The 25,665-nt window shown below is 37.5% G+C and overlaps 1 protein-coding gene across 1 annotated transcript in view; it reads right to left on the bottom strand.

Moving 5' to 3' along the window:
* The window catches only part of WNK1 (WNK lysine deficient protein kinase 1), a 141,742-nt gene that overhangs the window by 35,905 nt on the left and 80,172 nt on the right, over nt 1-25,665 (bottom strand). Inside the window, 5 exon segments of the mRNA XM_013997884.2 lie at nt 1,984-3,219; nt 8,614-8,801; nt 9,793-10,126; nt 11,147-11,366; nt 13,308-13,396. Of these exon segments, the coding sequence (XP_013853338.2) occupies nt 1,984-3,219; nt 8,614-8,801; nt 9,793-10,126; nt 11,147-11,366; nt 13,308-13,396 (2,067 nt within the window).

Raw genomic sequence — 25,665 nt, 5'->3', positions numbered from 1 at the left:
AATAATCAGGAAAAAAGTACTAAGATCATCAACGTAAAAAAAACTATTTGAACTATTATAGAAAAAAGGGTATTTGATAATGCTCTTTTGGTTCCTTTTATTATTTCTTATAGTGCTACAGTGACTTTTGCCAAAAATGTAAAAAAAACCTGTTACCATCATTAACTGCCAGGTACCTAGAGATTCTCAAACAGGGGCAATTTAGGCACCCCACTCCCCTTTCCAGTAACACCTGGAAATATCTGGAGATATTTTTGGTTGTTACAACTGGGGGAGGTAGAGGCCAAGGATGCTGCTAAATGTTCTACAAATGCACCGAACAGCAATTATCTAACCTAAAACATCAATAGCATTGTATTTGAGAAATCCTCACTTAGAAAAGGTTTTAAGTTAAATGAGAAGGTAAGAAGTGAATTCAGGTCTTGATTTTAGGTGAGTAGGAAAACGACAAGGCCCACTTTTGCTGTTTCATTTCAGTTTACAGGGGTTGCTCTGGTGTTTACTTGGATAGGACATCACATTTCACTGCAACTTAACCACTGCAAGCATTCATTCTTTATGCAACTTTTCTGTAAATTAACTACCTAATGTTTGAAATTCATTTTGGAAGTACATAGGAGAAAGGCTGGCGGTGCACACACATTCACAGTACAGGCTGGCAACCAGTGTGTAAATGTGAACATAGCATATGCAATGTGCATGGAGTACAATTTCCAAATTTCTAGATCTTTTTGCTTCTTAGTACTACTCTTAAGTAACTGATACTTCATGTGTATCTTTGGGGTAATTTATGCTCTTGATGGAGAAAGAACATAGGAACAAAGTACAATGGAGAACATGTAATACTTTGTAAGAGTGGGATATTTAAAACATCCAAATGATATCCAGAATATATAATTGCAAAGTCTATCTAACTAACTGCCTAGTCTCCTACATAGATTTTATGGCCTATACATTCGGTAAAATGTATCAAAGGAATACATGACAATTGTTAATACTGACTCCACTTCTTAATTTCTATTATGTCCATCACTTTTGTCTTTATTTCAAGAGAGTACATATGCTCATATACATAAATAACAAAATTTAGCTTTTTTCAGGAAAAATCTAATAACTGAGGATTTCCCCTGTGGCACAGGGGCTAAGGATCTGGCATTGTCACTGCAGCAGCTTGGGTCACTGCTGTGGTGTAGGTTCAGTCCCTGGCCCTGGAACTTCCACATGCTGCAGATGCAGCCAAAAATAAATAAATAAACAAAAAACAAGAACTGAGCTATCTAATGTTTTTTACTTTGCTAACATACATCACAAATCTTTAAAACCAAACAAAAAAAATCCACCACCCATACTAGATTTTAATTTAGTTACTGAAAATTAGAATCAGTCAATTTTATGGATTAACATTTTATTTGAACACATAATACAAATTGATTTGTTTGATGCCATTTTAAAAAGGCAACTTCACTTATTAAGATGTTTCCTCTCTTTTAATTTCTGTATGTACTCCTAATACTACTTTTAGAAAAAGGATTCTCCACTTCCCATTCTTTTCATTTTACAGGAAAAAAAAATGTTATCTTCTCTTAAAAAACTAGCCACGTTCATTTCTAGGAAGAAAGAAATACTTCACATTAGTATGTGTGAAGCATCAATTCTGAGTCAACTTTACAGACATTTACATTTCACTTCTAGTTGAAAACGTTCTACATATGAACAGAAGTCACTGATTTTGACAAGTAACTAAAATTCTAGTTTCTTTTCTTTTCCAATGGTTTGATTATAGGTAAATCAGGCAGGCTTGCTCTCAGATTTTGTTCTTAAATACAAGTAGTTTAAAATAACCCCCCCAACACACACACAAAATGGAGAAATTGTAATAAAATTAAACAATAATCCTCATGAATGGAAAGGAGGGACAGAAAACTTAAATGCAATGGTGCACAGCAGGGTAGTTTAAGAGAACTGTGGAAGTTTTCCTATAACCTGTGGATGGAGTGCAGATCCTCCTGAAGAAAATGATGCAGATAAAATCTGCGGAGAAGTGGTTCCTTGGGGGAAACAGAAGAAAAGTGGGGATTCTTGTATCACTGTCTGAGGCAGATGGATAAAGGGTAATGAGACGTCAGAGCCAAAAGGTGCAGCTGTTCCCCCTGTAGGGGGAGGTGATTGAAAATCACTGGGGTCTGAAGAAGTGATTTGTGAGGAATCACTGGAATATTCTGGGCTTCCTATTGGCCAGCTCTGTCCAGTAGGCTCTACCACAGAAACGGTCAATTCTGGGGGCTGGAAATTATGTTGTTCTTCAGTCACAGGCTGCAGGCGGCCGTGTAATCCAGCTGATTGAGGAGGTGGTTCTTCCTGATTCAAGTCCACGGCAACCTGTCGATTTCGGTAAATACGCTGAGGTAAAACTCCTCCTTCTCCTGAAGAGGAGCTTGGAGTATGAACATGAAACTCAAATACACAATTGCTTCTGCTCTCATTGTTATGAGTTAACACAGCAGGTGCAGAATGAGGAACAAAGACAGGGTGAAATTTCAAACGTGTAGCATCTGTACTGATAGGTGTAGAAATGCTAGAGAGGGGAGATCCTGGACTTAGTCCAGAATCTAATCGTAAATTCTGAAGATGTCCTACCAGGAAAGCCTGTCCAGATGGAAATTCAAAGACAGAACTCGAAGGAGGGCCCCCTTGCACTGGCTTCTGTTCAGGTATCTGTTTCATAGGACTTGACAGGACTGGAGAGTTGTATGGAATACCCTCAAACTGTTCTGCCATTTGGGTCTGGTAATGTACCCCTGCTACATACACTGCTTCCTGAGGAATAAAGTAGTGAGCTTCTTCTGGAAGTACTAGTCCAGGTCTACAGTCACCATAAACTTGAGTAGGCTCAAACAGAGGTTGGACCTGTATCTCACATGGCTCTCCAGTTACTCTACTGGCTGTAGTACCCAACATAACTACGGCCTCTGGTGTCCAGTTAGTTGGGCAGCCACCAGGTGGAAGAAGATTTTGGCCAACAGTCCTCAGCAGGGGTTGGAAGTGATGAGTTTGGGCTTCCAGGAAGGAGGTGCTCTTACGCCGCTGGGAAATAGCCACCTTCGGTGGACAGGTGGGAGGTGGTGAAAAAGAAACTGGACGTTCATGAATAGTTGGGAAAAATATCTGTGATTCTGGGTATGTTGGGGTCCCCCCACGCGGATGCGCCATGGACTGAGGCTGTATCAACATGAATAAGACAAGTAATTCATACATTCATATGTGAAATTACATTAGACATGCATAACTGGGTAGCTCTGTGTAACCCTACGAAATGGTTACACCAAATTTATAATTAATAAAGAAATAACAATGCTTTCAGAAATTATGTGCACAGTAAAAAAAAAAATCCATTAAATACATCCAGGGTCAATAAAATTATTCTGTGGGACTCTTTGCATTAGATAGGAGCTGCTTTTCCACAATTCTCCTCTCTCAAGGGAAATGGAAGGATTTAACTTCCTAAGTGATTATTCTGCTTTTACCCACAATTAATATGTTCACTCATGACTTAATGTAAACTGCATCAGTGGAAACAGAGTTAAGTAAGAATGAGACTGTACCAAGTTTTCCTATTCTGAAGCTTTATTGTTGTGTGCTGTTAGAGGCTCCAGAGTTAATTTCTGATTAACTAATAGTGTGTCTTCTACCTAGAAATCAGAAGAGATTTTTGGTGGATACTAAAAAATGAACAACTTAATGACAGTCAAGTCTCTCCTCTGTCTATCCCAAAACACATGCAGTTAATTTCACTACATGAAATATGTTACGGATGCCAAATCACTGAATGTCCACTTTTCTGATCCTAGTTAAGAGTTTAATATTTCAAATCAGGGGAAAAGGATAGCATAAATAAAAGCCAACTTGATTTAAGAGCACTTTTTGTCAAAGAAGTATTCTAGATTTAAAACTCTAAATTTAGAATTCTACCTTGTCAAATGCACACAGTGCACACTAATAATCCACTTTCATGGACCCTTTTTAAAAAGGGTAAAAAAAAAAAAAGGTAGATCAGTTTCATTCTTTCAATAGGGAAGAACTTTTTATCAAATTAGCAAAATGGACCTACTGTTGTTTCTTTACAACTGCTAAAAGGAGGTTTCCATTTTGAATCAGAATGCTCCATTTTATGCTGTCTTTTCACAGAGTATCCCAATGCCATAAAACATTAATTATAGTTAATCATTCTCCTAGGTAAAAACCTGAAAATTTGGGCTTTGCTAGGTCAAACGTTAACTTATATTTTCTACCTGGAAAAGCAGCAGCAAAGTCCCACAGTGTTTGTAACAACTTTAAAAGACAGATCTTCTATAGATATTAATGGGGCCAAAGAAAATCAGGTGGTACTATCTGTGTATCTAATGCATTCATTAATGTCAAGGTCCCAGTTCATTCAATCTAAGAAAAATATTTCCAGGAAGGAATATTATGTGACCTTCTTCTAGTTTGCTAAAACTAAATCACATCATATTAAATACCTGACAAATTAAAAAGTAACTTTCCCTCTTCAATTATTCTTCAAAGACTGTGGGGAAAAAAAGGACTTGAGCAGTGTCATTAGCATGTCTTTGGAATAAAGTGAGGAGAAAATATGTTTGGGTAATGTTTGATAAAGAGAAAACACCTGTTGATTAAGCCAACAAGGAGTTTAAGGAATATACATATTCTTCGCTAACGATATGAAAATGCCAGGAGCTGTATATGATGGAGGATAGGAAAGTATAATAAAAGCTAAATTTTATTACACACACGCTGATATGTGTCAAGGATGTTATAGGCATTCACTCTCATTACCTCCTTGCTTTTCTCTCCCTTAAAGCTTTATAACAAAAAAGTTTCCTACAGGAAAAATTGGTATCCTAAAAGCATAATATATTACTAAGTTTAGTTCTTATCTCTACTTAGTTTTTATTAAAATTCTTGATGCCTGGATGTATTCATTGGTAATAAATTTTTATTTGTCAGGAAGTTTATGGTTACATACAGTACTGACAAAGAGGGAAGGCAGGCTGGAGCGTCGGTGCTTGCGCTGAGAGGCAGAGTGCATAGGCAGGACACTCTCCAATGCTTTAGAAAGCTTTTCGGCAAAAGTTTCCTCGGGGGCAGTCCGAAGGAGGGAAGGAGAAAGAGGTGCAGACAGCACTGGTGGTGGGGTGGGAGGAGCACTGGGAGAGATGCGGGACAGAGAGGGAACAGCAGAAAGATGGGGAACACAAACCGACATGCTACGGCCACGACGAGGCTAAACAGAAAACAAACACATACATGAAAAACACAATACTCTGGAAACAAAATAATCAAATGTACAATGATAACAGGGCATAGCTGACATAAAGAAATGTTCCATCCTCCCCCAACTCCATAAAAACATTTTTTGAGGAGGGACAGAATTTTACAAAGCATACTGGGCAGATCGTAACTATACTCCCTACACTGTTGGTCGCAGACAGGTATTTTGCTTTGTTTTGTTTTGAATGAGCAGCCACAATAATGATCAAGTACCTTTCCAAAAATTCTGAAATAACATTAATTGTTATGAGTATGAGTAAGAATAGCCAACTCACTGAGGCAGCAGAATAGACAGGGAAAATGATGAATGTTGGCTTGCAGTTTCTGCAAACTTACTAAGATTAAACAAGAACGAGTTCTAATAGTTTAACACACATTATAAGAGGTAAAAGATTTTAAGACTGGATTGCTTTGCAGGATCTCTGGAAACCACAGAGAGACAGTTTCTCAGTACTATTTTATAAGGCCTTAGACTAGAAAAGTTGTTGGCTCACAGTGTCTTATTTATTACACTAGCCTATCTGTATCTGTAAAGCTAAAACGTCATTTCTGACTAGGAAAAGCATTAGCTTTCTAGAGGTAATTCATAACAGATACAAGAAACATTCTGTATTTTTACTGAAGTAGTCACTGAAAAAATATCTGAAATGTGAAAGAATAATTTCAATTTTTTTTTTCCAGGCATATCAGAGGTTCAACTTTGGTTTACAAAGTTTGAAGCACCTTAACATAAACATTTTAATATGGCTACAAGGCAGTACATCTAATGCTGCAAGGCTGTCCTGAGCAAGTTTGTTTTTTCCTAGATATTGTGAACTGTATAACCAATTATATTATTTTCCTATCCTTGTTTCTCTTTTGTTCTTATTTTTTGTCTTTTGAGGGCCGCACCCGCAGCATATGGAGTTTCCCAGGCTAAGGGTCAAATCAGAGCTTCGCCACTGGCCTACACTACAGCCATAGCAATGCCAGATCTGAGCTGCGTCTATGACCTACACCACAGCTCATGGCAATGCGGGATCCTTAACCCACTGAGCAAGGCCAGGAATTGAACCTGCGTACTCATGGACACTAGTCAGATTTGTTGCTGCTAAGCCACGATGGGAACTCCTCTTTTATTTTAAAATTCTATTTATAATTGATACATTATTGTAAGCCACAGTAAATTCTTCCTGGAATGAGAAAGGAATAATTATAAAATTTTTACAAACCCTCAATTTTTTTTGGGGGGGGGGCTTTTTAGGGCTGTACTTGCAGCATATGTAAGTTCCCAGGCTAGTGGTCTAATTGGAGCTGTAGCTGCTGGCCTATGCCACAGCCACAGCAATGCCAGATCTGAGCCGCATCTGCGACCTACACCACAGCTCCCGGCAATGCCAGATCATTATCCCACTGAGTGAGACCAGGGATCGAACCCGCAACCTCATGGTTTCTAGTCGGATTCGTTTCCCTGCACAACGATGGGAACTCCCAAATCCTCAATATTTAATAACTCTTCATGATTTTGCCACAGAATACTGTCATTAAAAGGCAAGACTGTAATTTCACTAACAGTCTGTCTTTAGAGCATCAATAAATATAGCTACATTTGTGAATCAAATACTTAATATCTTCATAAACAATCATTCCATTTCCTTCCTAAAAATAAAGAGCTAAAATTTATCGTCCTGTGATAAGGGATAAAGAATAGCTTTAAAAAAAAAAAAAATCTGGAGTTCCCATCCGTGGTACAGCAGAAACAAATCCAACTAGGAACCATGAGGTTGCGGGTTTGATCCCTGGCCTTGCTCAGTGGGTCAAGGATCTGGCGTTGCCATGAGCTGTGGTGTAGGTCATAGACATGGCACAGATCTGGTATTGCTGTGGCTGTGGCGTAGGCTGGCAGCTGTAGCTCCAATTAGACCCCTAGCCTGGGAACCTCCACATGCCATGGGTGCAGCTCTAAAAAAAAAAAAAAAGAAAGAAAAAGAAAAAATCTAGCTATGATGATCCAGAAGAAATCATCTAGAACATGAGTAGAAACTCACAAGAAATGCTGACAAATATTTGTTAGAACAGAGAAATATACCTGTACAGTCTGTATAAAGCTCTTCTACCCTACCTACTTATTTTAAAGGTTAGAGAAGTAGACTGTTTGAACGCTAGTACATAGAAAGATTTTTTCTGTCACTGTGGCCATTCGTCTTGAGACCTAGCCAATGCAGAACTGAGGAAAGGACTCTGAAACAAGCAAACATCTTTTATTCCAAGCTGTGGGGTGAATAGACCACAACAAGCAGAAGTATTTTCTTACCAGAGAAAGACTGAGTTTCGTTCAATAAAGAATAAGAATTCCACAAATTCAGATTAAAAGCTGAGAAAGAAGGAAAATCTATCTGCCTAGAGAGCTCACTAAACAAGAGCCCTACAGTGACCAGTTTATTCTCAATTCCTTCCTGAGGCAGAAAATGCATCTTATTTGCTTCTGAAGACTTTGTGGAGGGTCAGCAAAAGAAAAGGGGTATTAGCTAATGATCTACTTGAACATTCTCTATATGAGAAGCAGGAGTGGCTAATGTAAAAACATAGGTAATAATGTATGAATATGTGCATGTAGGTATGTGTACATATGCATAGATATAAAATATTTCAGGAAATAATTTCTGTAAGTTGATTCTGAAAAAAAAATCAGTCATAAAACAGATACCAAATAAAGGGAAAAAGCAGATGAACATATACTGGGGAAGGAACTTGTGTCCAACACAGACTTTAAGGCAAGAACACGCACAGCAACTCATGATTAACTAAACACAAGCGCTAAATTAAATGGTCATACACATAAAGGATTCTTTCACTGAAGAGTACTCACATGCAGCATTCTATAACAGTTTGAAGGTCTTACCTGTTTTCTACACAATAAGACATCTTACAGAAAATACTTAGTAACTCTTTTAATAAGTAACTTTTGAAAAATCCCTGCCCCCCCACCCCTAAGCCATGTATATATATGCCCAGCTACACTCCTTTGAACAGTTTCAACCCTGAAGTGCTAAAGAGAACATTATCTTTAATCAAATTCAGATTAATTTAAATCTTGTAAATAGTTTCTTTGCAATATTAATATATATCCCATTCTGCCTGAACTGCTCCAATTATACTCTATAGTAAACCTACTTCCTTTAGAAATACACCATTTGTACTTTTTAACTTGGAATGCATGCTGTTACTTTTCAGTAGAAGAGTCTGAACTGAACCCATTACCTAGTGGCTATCATCATTAGCTTCCCCTCTTATGCAGTTACTCACCATACTTGAGGGTGGATAACCCCCATGGGGCTGAGCCTGTGCCTGGACAACAGACGCTGTATGCCCTGGCAGTGTGCAAGTAGAATGTGCCTGCTCATGCTGGGAACCATATGAAACTGTCTGTTGGCTGCTCACTCGAGATTCTGTGAAGACAGAAGATCCCTGACCACTGTCAACCGTCCCGTCAGCTGAAGGAGAAATAAATGGCCAAAAAACAAGACAGAGAGACATATCACAAAAAGGAGGTTCACATTTTCTCATGACAAACCCCTGATCTTAGGGCTACATGGTTTTTTCCTTTGCACAGACCTGAACTAAGTAAATAATAAATACTAATTTTACCAAGTAGATTTCTACGTTTAAATGAGAGAATCCATATAGAAAAAAATTTTCTTTAAAAAAAAAAAAAAGAAATCCTGACCATCACAAAATTTTACCACCTAAAGAACAAGGGGAAAATGTTAGTCTGAAGTTTGACACAGCTTCCAAAGTCTTAACTGTGGAAACTATTAAGAAAGTAGTTCAATTAATAACTAGCAGTCTCCTTAGTTTCTAATTAATACATTATTTAGCTTTGCTAAAAGAGTGGAACCAGATTAATAGGTTCAATAATAAGTAGCTAAGATAAACTTGTTCACTTTTCATTATTATGAAAAAGGAATTATAGAAAGTAGAGGTCTACAAATTAGAAAGTATTGAAATCTGTAAAACTGTTTCATTGTCTTAATCACATCTCCTTACTGCCTCATCCTTCTATTCTATTCGCCATGGACCTAAGAACAGAAAGAAAAGGGTGATGGCAACCATTTCAAACATCTTATTTATACATTGGATTTGTAATTCAAAACCAAGAGGCCAGTACAAAATGATGGCCAAGAAGATAAAAAGTTAATCAGGAGTATCTAGGAGTTCCCGTTGTGGCTCAGCAGAAATGAATCCGATTAGTATACCTAAGGACACAGGTTTGATCCCTGGCCTCACTCAGTAGGTTAAGGATCTGGCATTGCCCTGAGCTGTGGTGAAGGTCGCAGACACGGCTCAGATTCTGCACTGCTGTGGCTGTGGTGTAGGCAGCAGCTACAGCTCTGATTCGACCCCTAGCCTGGGAACGTCCATACGCTGTGGGTGCGGCCCTAAAAAGAAAAAAAATTAGGAGTATCTACTTCTCCAAATACTTACATAACACAGATATACTAGGTTGTTGGTACTGCAGCTGTTGATGCTGATCTGCCTCAGGCTCCTCTGGCTCTACTTGCGTGGAAACAGAGGCTGAAGTGGTAGCGGCAGCAGGTAGGCCTGTGCTGGCAGAAGAGGGCTGCAGGATTCCTGCCTGGGAAGCACTTGACTGTTGCTCCCCCTGCTGTTTCAGACTGCTCTCTTCCTGCTTTCTTTTTTCTTGTTCCTCCCGCACCAGCTGTCGTTGCTCTCGTTTTCTCTTAATTAATGATACTCTATCTTTGATAGCTTTTGCCATGGTCTTGTGATCACCTTCACAGACATACCCAGACTCTACCTACAGTATAAAAGCATACATAAGGAACCAGTAGGAAATCAAAAGAAAACAAACTGAATACAAAACAAAAAAAGGGCACTTTGGGGGAGAAAATAGAGAAGGGGGAAGACAGAACTCTTTTTAAAGACTGGCCATAATGAAACTGTGAAACTGCTGGTCTGCATTATATACTTCCCCACCATTTTTGGAAATACTCATGGGGTGGATGTATCTTCATTAATTATTACAACAAAACAAAAACCAAAAAGCTCATTTTGATTATATTTACTCTATTTCCCACTCTCAGGTAACCATCAATACTAACCTCTGTTGCCTTTACTTCCTTTTACTAGACAACCACTTAACCAGATAAAACAGTTGTGGTAAATATAGAAGGTTAAAAACAAAACAAAAAACCTCAAACAATGTAAAAAACTAACGATTAAAAAAATAAGTACCTCTTTCACACCAGACCCCCTCTCAAAGGTAACTATTATTAAAATGGTTCTCATAAATTCTAGCAGAGGTATGCTATGAGTATCTCTGCAAACCTAAGATTGGTGAAGTGTTTCCTTCTTAGACATACTTCAAAAATTATTCATCAAAGGCTGCCTACTAATAATTGCTCTTGAAATCTCCCTTCGAAATAAAAATAACATGTGATCTATTTATAAGATTATCCAGATGACTGATTAAAGGCTAATGTCTAAGTATCTGGAAAACATTACCTATCATTCTAACTAAATAGGCTTATACTAACTAGAAGACAGTCAACCTTACAGACTTTCAAAATTACTTTAGAATGCCTTCTGGTTCTTTCTTTCTACCCATCTGTCTGTTCATCTGTTCATCTATCCCTATACAATCTCTGTCTACACATGTCTCCTAAAATAAAAACAACTTTTGGGGTGACTAAGCAATACAATTCTGTATCAATGGGATATGCCATACATGCTGCTTTATAAACTGCTTTTTTGCTCACCAGTATCAATGCATATAAATCTACACCAATTTTTAAATGGCTGATTAGTGCTAATTTACCATTTCTTGAGCAACATCTTCTGGCACATCTCTCTCCAAGTCAAAGGAAAACTCAATAGCTTCATTGTCTTTGTATTTTCCCTTTAATTTCTTAATGTCTTCAATACGTAGCCATAATTTAATGGCTATCTTTTCTCCATCATCTTCTTCTGCTAATTCTACCCGTACCCCTGTTTCCTCCTGGAAGAACGCATGGTTCAAAAGGTCTTTGATAGAATATCTTCAAACGAGAGGGAAAAGAAAGAAAAGGAAAACAAAATGTCATCAAATTTAAAAAATGCTTTTTAAGTATGGCTGATCACTGTTAAGATGTGAAATAATGAAAAAAGACTGCAAGAAGAAAAACAAGGAGAATTTTGTAACTCATTCCTACATTGCTCCATTTGAACAGTAATTATAGTTTTACTCAAATTATAGAATATCAGAACCTCTTATTTATGAATAATTTATGCCATCAATTTATGAATTAAGAGCTGAAAGTGATACTTTTAAAATCTAATGATCTAACCTCTTATTAGTTAATAGTGTACTAATAATAGCAAGTAATACATAGAATATCATAGCTTCAAAATACCACATAATCATTTACATAGTGCTTCAAGTTAACAAAAAACCCTCACATATATATATATATGATCTCATCTGACCTTTGACCAACATCCAATGAGATATCATTTCCTGATTATTAGAAAATGGATCCTCAGAGAGACTGACAATCTTGTTCATAGTTGTAAAAGTCACAAATGGTGGAATCAAAACTCGAAAATCTTTTTTTTCTAGTACCTTACCTTCTACCACAGCAACTTTTATTTACTCCAATAAATCCTCTCAATTGCTTATTCAACAACTTGTGGGCTAGGCAAGCAGAAGTCTGACTATGGAACAATTTTTTCTAGACAAACAGTCTCAAAATACCTGTAATCTAGTAAACTGTTCCATCCAGAAATGAAACAAGAGTAACATGTTCTAAGACTGGAAACAAATATTCCTTTATTTATAGTTTTAAAAAAAGCCCTTAAAGAGATTAAGGGCTCTCCTTTTCAATCAGTGTATATAAAAATAGAAACCCAAACTAAATTTCTACTAAAAAGCCTTAAAGATCATCATGTTAAGGTCTTCCAAATAACAAAGTTAGGAAAAGAATATGAGAATGGAGAAGGGAAGATAGGGAATTCTTTAATTTGGTTGATACACCTAATCACCTGCATACTTTAGGAGGTAGATTACGCTCAATTTACAATTTATATCTGTACTGGCTGGTCTACTCTTTCTTCCTTAGAGGGTAAAGAGGGGGATGGTGAAGGCAGATTATTTTTCAAAAACAGCCATTGGACATCTGCCATGCCTGATGGGTAATGAATCAGCTTTATGGCAGATCACATACTTGCCAGTCCTCTGAGAAAAGCCCTCTGTTAGCATAAATGACTAAGCCAGATCTCCTCCCAAGCTCTGGGTGAAGCTGTCTCTTTTTAACTCAAAGGACTTCTGATGTTTCTCTCTTCAATTCTACCATAATAACAGTAAATCAGGAACTATATAGCTGAGTTGATGTTAAAGAGCCAAATTATACATATATATTTTTTCTTTTTATGGCTGCACCTGTGACACATGTAAGTTCCTAAGCTAGGGGTCGAATCTGAGCTGCATTTGCAACCTATGCTGCAGCTTGCAGCAATACAGGCTCCTTAACCCACTGAGCAAGTGCAGGGATTGAACCCACATCTTCACAGGGACAATGTCAGGGCCTTAACCCACTGAGCCACAATGGGAACTCCAAAAAGCTAATATTTTATTGTTTTATCTTTTAGAATTCAATGGATAAAAGAGTAAGGAACAGATTAGCTGTATTAGAGACAGAACCCTACTCAGTTTTATAAATTATGCTGATGCTTTAAGCAGTTCTTATTAAAAGCAGTAGCTATGTTTGAGGGGTCTCGGATTTACTTAAGCTCTGTCAAACCACATTTTTACAACATTTTAGTATATCAAACCTGAATATTACCTTCAATGGACAGAGCTATACTTTTAAAGATATTGCATGACATAAACAGAGAAACTAGCACTAAGTATAAATACACCTTAGACCGAATGTTCTATTCAGAGAAGATTACAATTCTAAATTTTTATTTAAGCAATACCCAGGTCAAAAGAGGCAACTCACCTTTCATCTTTGTTTTGCCGTATGCATCCCTCAATAATTTCCTTCACTTCAGGAATTGCTACTTTGTCAAAACTGGCTGGCTTCACACCCTGAAGATCATAAAGTTAGTCACCGAAACACATTAATGAAGGTAAGGACTTTCAACTTTAAATTTTACTTGCTTCTTAAGGTTCTACTAGATTGCCTTTTTTTTTTTTTTTTTTTTTTTTTAGGGCAGTTCCCAGGCTAGGGGTCGAATATGAGCTGCTGCGGCTACTGGCCTACACCACATCCACAGCAACTTGGTATTCGAGCCACATCTGTGACCCACAGCACAGCTCATGGCAACACCAGACACTTAACCCACTGAGCAAGACCAGGGATTGAACCTACATCCTCATGGATACTAGTTGGGTTCATTACTGCTGAGCCACGACAGAAATTCCAACAGTCTCTCTCTTTTTTTGGTAGATTGCCTTCTTATCATCCTAGCTTTTTTTTGCCTGCAGGACTGGTCCATGCAGGATCAGTACAGGGTAGAGGCAATTTAGCCCCTACAAGATAACAACAGGGAACGGTTAGATAGTAGAGTCGCTTAATTCCATGGCCTCGATACGGATAGAGAAAAATTTAGGCTATTATTAACATCTTTAGCTGTGTTTCAGGTAAAGCAAGTTATTGGCTAAAAAGAAGTTAGCCAATGTTCTAACTGGTTAGATCTTCTATCCAACTTCATTTCCTAACACATTAATCAACACAACATTTAACAATTTTGAACAGTGTACCCATGTGTGCGCATGAATTCACATGCTTGGTTTGGCAGGTATTCTATTATTATAGTACTCTTTAACAAACTCAGCAAGTATAGAAGGAGTTAAGAATTTGGATTGGTTTGGTATGATAACTGAAGAGCAAATTGTCTTGAACATATGAAACAAAACGAAAGGTGATATATCAGACCCATATGATACTAAAGCTTTCTAATTAATTTCAGAAGAAAATTCAGTATCACTATTATATGTACACTTGATCTTAGCCAAAAGGCCGAGAAGCGATAGTATCACTATTATATGTAATACTAAATAGCATCACTGTCATCTTCACAGAGTATAAATTCCTCTCAAATAAAATTTCAGCAGTGTGTGGAAAATATATATGAGCAAGAGGTGGTGTGGAGAAAAACAGCTCATTATCTATTCTCACCTCATCTAAGTAACCATATGGGTTGAGCTGTAGTAGCTATATGGATATACTGTCCAAGTGGCAATGTAAGTCCATAATCATATAACACACAGGAAGTATGATACAGGGGGGAACTAGAAAAGTTAGGATATATATAAAATTCTAATCAGCTACTGTCTCAGTGACAATACATATTAAAATAAGATAAATCATAGAAATGTGTGCATTGACTCACAGACTGAAATGAAATACTTCAAACGGTTAGCTCTAAAGTCTAAAGTTGTGGTGGGATAAGTTATCAGTTACTCACTGCATTATTCAAAAGTCTGGATTTGGAGGATTCTACCTCCAGGGCTAACTTTTCACAGCAAGGAACTGTGTAATAGTAACTTTAAGCCTGTCTCTAAAATGAAAAATCCATGTATTTAAAAGGCTGGTTTCTGAGTAATGACTATGAAGATCATTATTTGCATTTTCCTTGGTCTTCTCATTTTTCAAGTCCAGCTAAGTTTTTCAACTGGTCTCTGTCTTCAAATAATCATTCTAATGAAAATAAGAAAATAATGGTGCCAAAGTAAAACGCTGCTTTAATTGAGCAAGCCAGGATAGTCTTTCAAACTAGGGCTAAAGAAAACAAGATCCGTTTTAAGAAAGAAAAGAAAAAAAAGGATCATGCTCACTGAAAGTTCTCTGGTAATAGAAACACTGGGGATTTTGTTTTTATTATTTCTTTCTTTTTCTTTTTAGGGCTATACCTGCGGATATGCAAGTTCCCAGGCTAGGGGTCAAATCGGAGCTGCAGCTTGCAGCGACGCTGGATCCTTAACCCCCAGAACGACGCCAGGGATCAAACCTGAATCTTCATGGATACTAGTGGGTTCTTGAAAACCCCGTTAAGCCTCAGCGGGAACTCCTTTTTTTTTTTGTTCCCCCCTGCTTTTTAGGGCAGCACCCTTGGCTTATGGAGGTTCCCAGGCTAGAAGTCTAATGGGAGCAACAGCTGCCAGCCTACACCACAGCTACAGCAATGCAGGATCCGAGCTGTGTCTGCAACCTCCACCACAGCTCAAGGCAATGCCGGATCCTTAACCCACTGAGTGAGGCCAGGGATCAAACTGGCAACCTCATAGTTCCCAGTCAGATTTGTTTCCACTGCGCCACGACAGCAACTCTGGAACTCCTATTTTTAGTTTTTTGCAATAAGCATTTAAAGGTACATAAAAGCAATTTTTAAGATGCTATTTATTAAAATAATGGGAAGAGCAATCTAAAATATTGTGTATTAAGTCTGTAGAACATTCACTATTGGCAGAAGACTGTCTGAAAGATTGTTCTTTGGTAAAATTGGACACTAATACATAGTTGGCCTTTGCATATTCCAAATGTTACAGGAAAGTGGTTAAAGTGGATATAGAATATGGTTAGAAAAAATGTTCCTATTTCTATAAACATATTTTGGTGGAATATAGTTTGGCCTTCTGCAATAAAACTCTACATATTGAGTTAATAAATCGCACATGTACTGATTATATTAAAAGACTCCAGCTCTGAGATTCAGATTCGCTATCTAGTAAATGCGGATAGTATCTGTCTCTATTCATGGAAATTAGAATCAAATGTAATATCCAGGTTGAAAGTTCTCTGAATTATTAACTTTGATAACCTAAGGCCACTTTTGACTTCAAAGGCAATTACCAAAGACAATAAAGCTTAGAGTTAAAAGGAAGTGAAGAATTCTCTTGGAAAAATAATCACCAAGATCCACAGTGGACCTGCTTTCATCCTTGGTTATTCTTAAAAAATAAACAATCCTCTTGTTAATCCTATCCACGCAGACATATATATTCCTGGCTTTACAAACAGGAATTCCTATCTACAAGTAGAAATACAAGTTGAACAAATGAGACATAAAGTCATAATAGTAAAACCAGCTACTATGCATCATAAAATACCTTGATTCTACTAGGTTAAGCTGCTTTCTCAATGTACAGCCAAGATTTGATAGAATATTCCTTACCAATGCTATACAACATATTCAGATGCCACCGCTGCCTTGAAAAATGTTGCAGGAACCAAGACAGTCAATAAAGAAGAGACACCTTACCAGTCCAGCAGCTGGTATTAAAATATTACCCACTTAGATAATGACAAAGAAGAAATTTCAGCAACTATCAAGAAGCCAGGATTATCAAAACATCTAACGGTGGTGCTCTGAACCATGTGAGAAGAAACAAGAGTATATGGGGACTGTATATTAGAAATGACACACAGGCAAAGGTAAAAATTCGTATGAAACCTCACTGACCCTGAAAGTGACCTACAGAAAAGTCATCTGGGACACATGATGGAAAGCTGCTTAAAATAAACAAACAAGGTTTTGATATATATATATATATAACCTATAACCATAGGCTTCTTTTTCTTAAGAAATAAGAGAACTATCTTTTTTTATAACTGGTAATTCTTTTAAATTAGAAGGAGTTGGTTTAAAGATTATTCTAAAACATGATTTTAAGCACCAGACAATAAAATAATAAAGTTCTAAATGACAATATTTCATCTTTTTCCTTTCATTCCATGTATTTCAACAAAGATAATCAACTCAGAGTCTAAAACTCCTCCAAATGTCACCTTTTTCCTATACTCCCCTGATTTAGCCACAAAGTCCTATTCTAGTCCCATTCTGACCAGCAGAAGCCAAGTTTTAGTCACCTGTTCTGAATGAGGTTCAAAAATACTAAACAGAAAAGAGTGCTAAGGTAGATAAATTGGGCCAATGTATTACATATAAGAGAAATTAAGCTTACTGCTGTAATTAATTCACAGAATTTCTCTCTAGGCAGTAGTGTCATAGTATGTTTTTTAATATGAAACAGTAGTATGTTTTCCCCGCATTAAAATACATCTCGAACAGCTAATATAAATCCATTTAAGATACTTTTGAAGTTACATAAAATTATATATTCAAAATTTTAAAAAAAGGTGACTTTTGTGTAATCTCAAATGGAGTACAACAAAAACCCCGCCCAATCCAACAACTGTGATTCTCCAAGGGCACATTAAAAGTTGATAAAAATGTTTATAAAATATGTTGCTTTACTTAAACTAAGAAAACCCCCAAACACATACATGCATTTTATAAACTGAGTTTTTCTGTCAATTCTATGTATTTACAGTTTGCCAACTAATCTGCTGGAAAAATAAAAGTGAGTCATAATACACTCTCCAGTTCAATATTCTAAAACTTAAAAACTGCCATGTCAGTACTTGCTTCTCAAAAGCTTAAGTTTCAAATGTGTTAGGGTAACATTTATTTTTTTCATAAAAGTAAAACTTTTCCTAACCAATTCAGAATTGAAAGAAATCTCCCTCCTCACACAAAATGCCGTTTAAGTTAACTAAACTACAAAACTAAAGTTTTTTAAAAAACATCCTGAAGTAACAATCTCAATTCTTTAACTGAAACTTTCCACACGTATCATCAAATGGCTACAACCCAGCTTTTGTATATATTTGAAATTCTTACCCACCTCATTTACACAATCCTTTTGAGGGCAGCAACAGCAATGAGAATTTACGATGACAAACACTGAGCAAAAATCTTTCTTTGTAAAATCCATTAGAAAAGGCAAAATAGACTTGTTAGAGTTAGAGGAAAATGAGGGGGGAAATGGAAAAGATGTAAATTAACAGAGTAAATCAGCCCACAGCATAAGCAAGGCAGACATCAAAATGAAGCTCAAGTTTAGTTTCTTGCTTAACAATAGCCATGCTTCCCCAACTCTCACACATGAGTTTGCTCTGCTCAGCCAACAATCTACTTATTCTAGATCAGCCCTTTAAACAAAACTACATGCTGAACAGCAGGGAAACTTATTCTGCTACTATTCCTCTTGCTTCTCCTCCAACAGCAACAGATCTCTAGACAAGCAAAATAAGATTTTTATTTGCTCAAAGCTCCACCCATTACGTCCACAGGTTTTGCCTCCTTGACATCAAACCCCACACTAGAAATCTATTTATCTAAACATGCCCTTCCCCTCAATCATATTGAAACTAGGTTTTAAAAGAAAATGAGGATTGAATCCAATGACCAAAATGTAAACTCAGAATATACAGCCAAAAGAACACTGGACAGGGAAATCCCAATACTGGGGTTGAGTTCCCAGTTCAACCTCTCATATATTTAAGACTGTGACCTGGGCCATATTCCTTAAACTCCCTTGAAAACTGAGCATAGTAGTTCCTCTGTTTACCTAATTGAAAAAGTGGTGACAATAAGGTAAACTGCCTTATCACTCTCTCATGGTATTAAAAAATTAAACAGCTATGAATTAGTACATAGAAGTGAGAAGAATGTATTCGTATCCTTTACCCCTTAATATTAAAAGCCTCAATATGCACATCTACCCAAAGATATTTCCATTTGTCAGGATGATCTCACAGACCCAAGTAACTACTCCTCTGACTTTAATTTTATTTATTTATTTATTTATTTATTTATTTATTTTTTGCTTTTTAGGGTCACACCTACAGCATATGGAAATGCCCGGGCTAGGGTCAATCACAGCTGCTGCTGCCAGCCTTTGCAACAGCCACAGCAACACAGGATCCAAGCTGAGTCTAATCTACACCACAGCTCACGGCAATACTGGTCCTTAATCCACCGAGCGAGGCCAGGGATCAAACCCCTGTCTTCATGGATACTAGCTGGTTCATTACCACTGAGCTACAACAGAACTCTACTACTACTTTGATTTTAATGATTAAAGAAAGGTTTTTCTTCATGGCATTAACAAAGATGGTAGAAAAAGCACTGATCATTGCATTGTTATAATGGATAACATAACAAAATGCTATCCCTTGTAATCTGGTAAGCCTGAATCTCCATCAAGACAACAATGGTTACTGGAGTTCCCTGTGGCGCAGCTAGTTAAAGACCCAGTGTTATCACTGTAGTGGCTCAGGTTGCTGCTGTGACATGAGTTCGATCCCTGGCCTAGGAACTTCCATGTGCCACAGGAATAGCCAAAAAAAAAAAAGACAGTGGGTACTGAGGCTTAAATTACTCAGTAACCAGAAGCATAAGAGCTTGAAAGTTATCTGGTAGGAACACTTCTACTCTAAAGGCCAGAAATGACTATTGCTTCTAACAAGCTATTTCAAAGCAGTTGCCACTGATCTCCTGTTCAACACAATTCATCACATTTAAGTAGGTAGTCTAGGATGCTAGATAATGGTCAGATATACAGCAATGTAGTCTAGCATTTAACTGTCATTAATTTTTTTCTTTTTACACCTATACCTGCAGCACATGGAAGTTCTAGGGCCAGGGTGGAATTGGAACTCCAGCTGCAGCCTACGCCTCAGCCACGGCAAAACTGGATCTGAGCCACATCTGTGACCTATACTACAGCTTGTGGCAATGCCAGATCCTTAACCCACTGAATGAGGTAAGGGATAAAACCCACATCCTCACAGAAACAACAATGGGTCCTTAACCTGCTGGGCCACGATAGGAACTCTGGTCTAGCATTACCTTTAAGTGTTCCAAGCCTGCTTAGGACCATGCTTGGCTAGACGAAAACAAAAGAGCTAGAAAACAGGTATCATGTTCCCTGTTTCACAGGTTTATCAGACATAAATGTATGAGTAGATTTTTACAACAAACAAAACAAAAAATGAGGTAGTTTGGTTTTTTTTTTTTTTTTTTGGACAAAGGTATAATGTTGGCAAAAAAATGCTTAAATGTATAAAGACCAGCCTTTTCTATATATCGAAAGTCTTCAGAGTTCCCGTTGTGGCTCAGTGGGTTAAGAACCCGACAGTATCCAAGTGGTTGCAGGTTCAATCCCTGGCCTTGCTCAGTGGGCTAAGGATATGGCGTTGCTGCAAGCTGTGGCGTAGGTTGCAGATGTGGCTTGGATCTGGCGTTGCTGTGGCTGTGGGTAGGCTGGCAGCTGTAGCTCCAATTCGACCCCTAGTCTAGGGAACTTCCATATGCCACAGGTACAGTCCTAAAAAGAAAAGTTTTCAATATGTACAGTAAAATATCATTCACACACACTTAACAATTTACATGTCTACACTCTATTTTTTCCTTCTTTTCAAGTTGGCCTTTTTCTGGATTTCCCCCATTTTGTTCAATGGTATCATTATTTTCATGATCCAGAATAGAAACCTTAGTCATTCTTGGATGCTTCTTCTCCCACAATACTTAGGTACTATTATTCTCTGTGAACTCTTTAAACTAAGAGAAATGTTTAAAACAGCTGATAAATACTTCTGCTGCTAGTACCACTACTGCTCCTCCAATGGCCAAAGATCTCATCAGACAAAATGAGATTTTTACTGGCTTCTTTATTATCTCTCAAAATCACGCCTCTTCTGCATAACAACTATGAACATCAAAGTCAAGATTATCAACATCTTACCTCTTTAAGCCTAGACCCATTTAAGATGGGCCTCACAATTTCTATTCTCTCCATTTTGTATTTTACACCGTGGCCAGCTCAATAATCTAGCTTCATCTGATCATCTGACATTTAATCATTTCCAATCATCCAACATCATTTAACTCACATCACACTACTCAAATATGGTTAACAGTTCTCTACATCTACAAGATGGCCGTAGGACCACATGTCTAGAAAGAATCTGAGTTAGAGTCCCTACTTGTTCAAATGAGGCAACTGAAGGGCAAAGAGATTAACACAATGTCAAAGTTAGAATTAATTCACTAATTCAACTGGCATCTATGAATTGTCATGTCTAGTCTAAGATGTATCAGACACCTAGTAGATACACTGCATTTTCTTTAGCATCTAGAATAAAACGGAGTCTATACTCTGGGTCTAGGTAAGGGCCTAGTTAATGGTAAAGCAAAAACTAGAATCCAGATTCAACAATGTCTAGTTCAATGTTACTTCTAGCCCAAGTTAAGGTGCTTTTAATTTCCTTAATATGGTGTGAAGAGCCCTCACAATCCAACTTCTACCTAACCTACTTCTCTACTCCTATTTTCCCCAAATAAATACAGTCCAACTGGTTACTTTTTCAATGAATACTTAACACACATTTTAATACCTTTTCTAAGGCCCCATTTTTAGTTGAGTCCCACACTTCTTTCAAGGTACACCTCAAATCATATATAATGAGCATGGAGAAATTACAAAGTATCTGTACGAATCTTCTGACATATAAATTATTCACAAGATACCGGCAAACTCTACCATAATGTAAATATAGTGGAAATCATCTTTCTATATCTTATCGGTTTTTATTCTGTAGTCTAACACTGAATTATAAATCAACATTCAGTTCGGATAAGTGAAACTAGCTTTTCTGAGAAATTCTGAAATTAGGATTTCACAATTCTTCATCACCTGAAACACTGGGAATGATGCTCAGAACTATTTGGTTTAAGATTAGTAGTCTGATTAAGAACCTTTAATACTAATCAAATCACAGTGGAGTAAGAGAATGATTTTGAAAATTATGCAAAATGTTCCTCCTAAGATACACCCGATGATTCACAAAGATTTCTCTTGCATGTATAATGTAAACTTACTGGATATAAATAAGATAAAATTTATAAAGGAATCAATTTCAGCTAATTCTAGCGCATTTAGATCTCTGAGATATCAAAATATTCCAGCTGCTGAAGGAAAAAATACAAATTTTTCCTCAAGTTTTCAGACCCTATCTAATAGGGAATCAGTTTCACTCATTTCTGTAAAAAAGTAGGGTAAATTGCAATCTGTTATATAAAAACCAAAAGGAATTTCACCCCAACTGCTTTAATTCTGTTTTTCCCAGACAGAATGTTCAAACCTTGCAATCCAAAGGCTAATGGAATCACTGACAAAGTCAAATTACACAAACAAAGCAATTAAAAAACTCCATTATTTTTAACTTGGTTGTTATGAGGCTGGATTCAGCCAGATTCTTACTGGTATGAACCATTAGTTTACAGGAATTTGAACATACCTTATGATCCCATTGGAAAACAAGCCTCTTCAAACTCCCTACAAAATCCACCTAGCTCTATCCAAGGAAATTAGTTTACCTCATGATTCTCCAAGGCTCATTACTCCCTAGATACATGAAGCTTGTATACTGCTCCAAGCTCAAATGCACTATCTTCCATATAAAAACAAAAAACCAAAAAAGCAAAACTAATGCCACTGTGTACTGTAGTTTCTATTCTTTCACTAGCAGACAAAAAGTACTACTCTTACTTGGATCTTTGCATTATCAATGGCAGAAAATTTCAAGATAACTTGTTTTTCTCCTTTAAACAGTGTTCATGAACCCTTTACAGGGGCTCCAACCTGTGGTATCAAGTCTTAGACTTTACTTACATACCCTAAATTTTTAACTCTCATATTTTTTTCCCCTTGAGCTCTAGGAAAGGCAGTTAAAAAAAAAAAAAAAAAAAGGAAAAACTTTTTTTTTTGGTCTTTTTTTGCTATTTCTTGGGCTGCTCCCGAGGCATATGGAGATTACCAGGCTAGGGGTCGAATCGGAGCTGTAGCCACTGGCCTACGCCGGAGCAGCAACGCAGGATCTGAGCCGTGTCTGCGACCTACACCACAGCTCACAGCAACGCCGGATCGTTAACCCACTGAGCAAGGGCAGGGATCGAACCCGCAACCTCCTGGTTCCTAGTCGGATTCGTTAACCACTGCACCACAATGGGGACTCCAGGAAAAACTTTTAAGGTGTGTATTAGTGTCATGTTAGAGATGCTTGATTTCTGATCCTACCATTGTTATTTCTTCTTCATGTCTTTGGACAAAATGGTTAGCCTCTGATCTAATTTTTTTTTCTTTTAGGGCCACATCTGCGGCATATGGACGTTCCCAGGCTAGGGATGGAATCAGAGCTATAGCTGCCGGCCCACACCACAGCCACAGCAACGCCAGGTCCGAGCACAGTCTGCAACCCACACCACAGTGCACTGCCAACGCCAGATCCCTGATTCACTGATCGAGGCCAGGGATTGGAACCTCATCCTCTGATACTAGTTGGATTCATTTCTGTTGCCCCACAACGGGAATTCCTGAATATAATTTCTTACCTGTGAAATGAATCTAATATCTACTTACCAGAATACAAAAGATTAGAATAAGATAGTATATGTAAAGCACTTGGCAAGGTGATTGACAGGAAGCAAGATTATAAATAAATGCTAACTCGTTTGTGCTCATTTAAAACCTGGCTTCACTTCAAGCTCAATTAAAACCATTTTAATCACTGCTGTCTTCCATATGTCACTAAATAAAAAATAAAACAAGAGGCAACTTATTTCACTACTAAGCTACCATAGGGATGTTAATGATAATAATGGCAATATACACTGACTACAGAGTTCCTTAGGTACTTTTCTCATTTAATCCTCCTAGCAGTTTAGACTCAAGAGAAGTTAGCAAACTTGCCTAAGGTATCACTGCTAGAAAATTATATCAGTGAGATTTGACCTCAAAAGCAGACCCAACTCCAAAGCTCATTTTCTCCATAAGCAACATAAAATTGTGTTTCACTCCCTATAGTTCTGTATTCATTTCACAAATACTGACCAAGTGCCTATTCCCTGCCAGTCTTTAACCACTAGGAATACAGCCAAGAGTAAGTCAAATAAACCCCCCCCATGCACAGAATTTATATTCTTTTTTTTTTTTTCCAATTTCTTGGGCCGCTTCTGCGGCATATGGAGGTTCCCAGGCTAGGGGTCAAATTGGAGCTATAGCCACCGGCCTACGCCAGAGCCACAGCAACACAGGATCCAAGCCGTGTCTGCAACCTACACCACAGCTCACAGCAACGCCAGATCCTTAACCCACTGAGCGAGGCCAGGGATCGAACCCGCAACCTCGTGGTTCCTAGTCGGATTCGCTAACCACTGTGCCATGACAGGAACTCCATTTTTTTTTTTTTTTTAAACACCTAAGACTATTTTAGATAAAGGGGCAGGGAAAGCCTTTCTGAGCAAACAACACTTAAAGTAGAGACATGAATGAAATGCATGTACAGCACGATGACACAAAACAGTTTATTATCAGTGCACCATAGAATGTAATTATACACGTACCCTTTCATACTGGCACTTACACAGGTTTAAATGCACTAGGTCACAAACTGACACTGTAACAGACAATTATGTTCTCAGTGTAGCATTTTGGTATGACCAGGGGATATGGAATCAGAACAACAGAATAACAAATAACTGTTACTTTCTAGATATGTAATCATGGGCTAGCCATCTGGAGTTTCAGACTATTTATTTATAAACTGTTGATAACAGAACTAGTAAACCATACCCTACCAAAGTTCTCGGCAGAATTAAATTACATAATATATACAAAGTGTTTAATTTAGTGTCTGACAAACAGGATATATATTTGTTAAATTTTACAGTGCTGTCACCTGCTATTTATATGGCAGTTGTACCCGTGTAGGGTCAGACAGGGAACAGTGGACCTACAGAGGGAAGGGAAAAAAAGAAAAAAAACCTGTTCTTGAGAGACTCAGTTCTAATGGGGGACACTGGTTAACATCAATATAATTATTAAGGTATATTGATAAAACAGAGGTTGAGTATGATGGGGAAAATGAAGAGGGAACAATACTGGCATGACTTTGTTCGAGAATCCTGGAAATATTTCTGGTAAAGAGTGCTAGAAGAGACTGAGGCTACTAGCTCATCCTTCATACAGATTTGCCTTAGCATCCCTGTCAGAAGCCTGTAAAGTTCTCAGTTTAAACATGCTTTCTCAGGGGAATATCATATTCAAGGAAATCAAAACCCTTAAACTTCATTATGTCTATAAAGTCCATGTGCTTTGCTGTAATTACTGATTCAGTATTTACCTTCCCTTACAAGAAGGTCAAAGAAGACTGAAGCATATACCTTGTTCACTGCTGTACCCCCAACTTGGCACATAGAAGACATTCAACTAATGGCTATTAAATAAGCAAATAATTGTTAAAATAAATTTAAAAGAAACTGAGAACTAGAGCTTATGGTTCAACTGACTAGAGTTCTATGACCTTCAGACTTTCAGGTAATCCGGAGTTGTTAAACGCTCTTCTTTGTATCTCACTTCTAAAGTTAGTGCCAAATCCTCAGAAGGCCTTGCTTGTTTAGAAGGTGGTTTACTAACTATCATTAAGTAAATAGGGGATGCATAGTGAT

Source organism: Sus scrofa, chromosome 5 (assembly GCF_000003025.6).
Source record: "Sus scrofa isolate TJ Tabasco breed Duroc chromosome 5, Sscrofa11.1, whole genome shotgun sequence".
Lineage (NCBI taxonomy): Eukaryota > Metazoa > Chordata > Mammalia > Artiodactyla > Suidae > Sus > Sus scrofa.
Note: the sequence above shows the minus strand (reverse complement) of the source record. Positions and strands in the feature narration are given on the sequence as shown.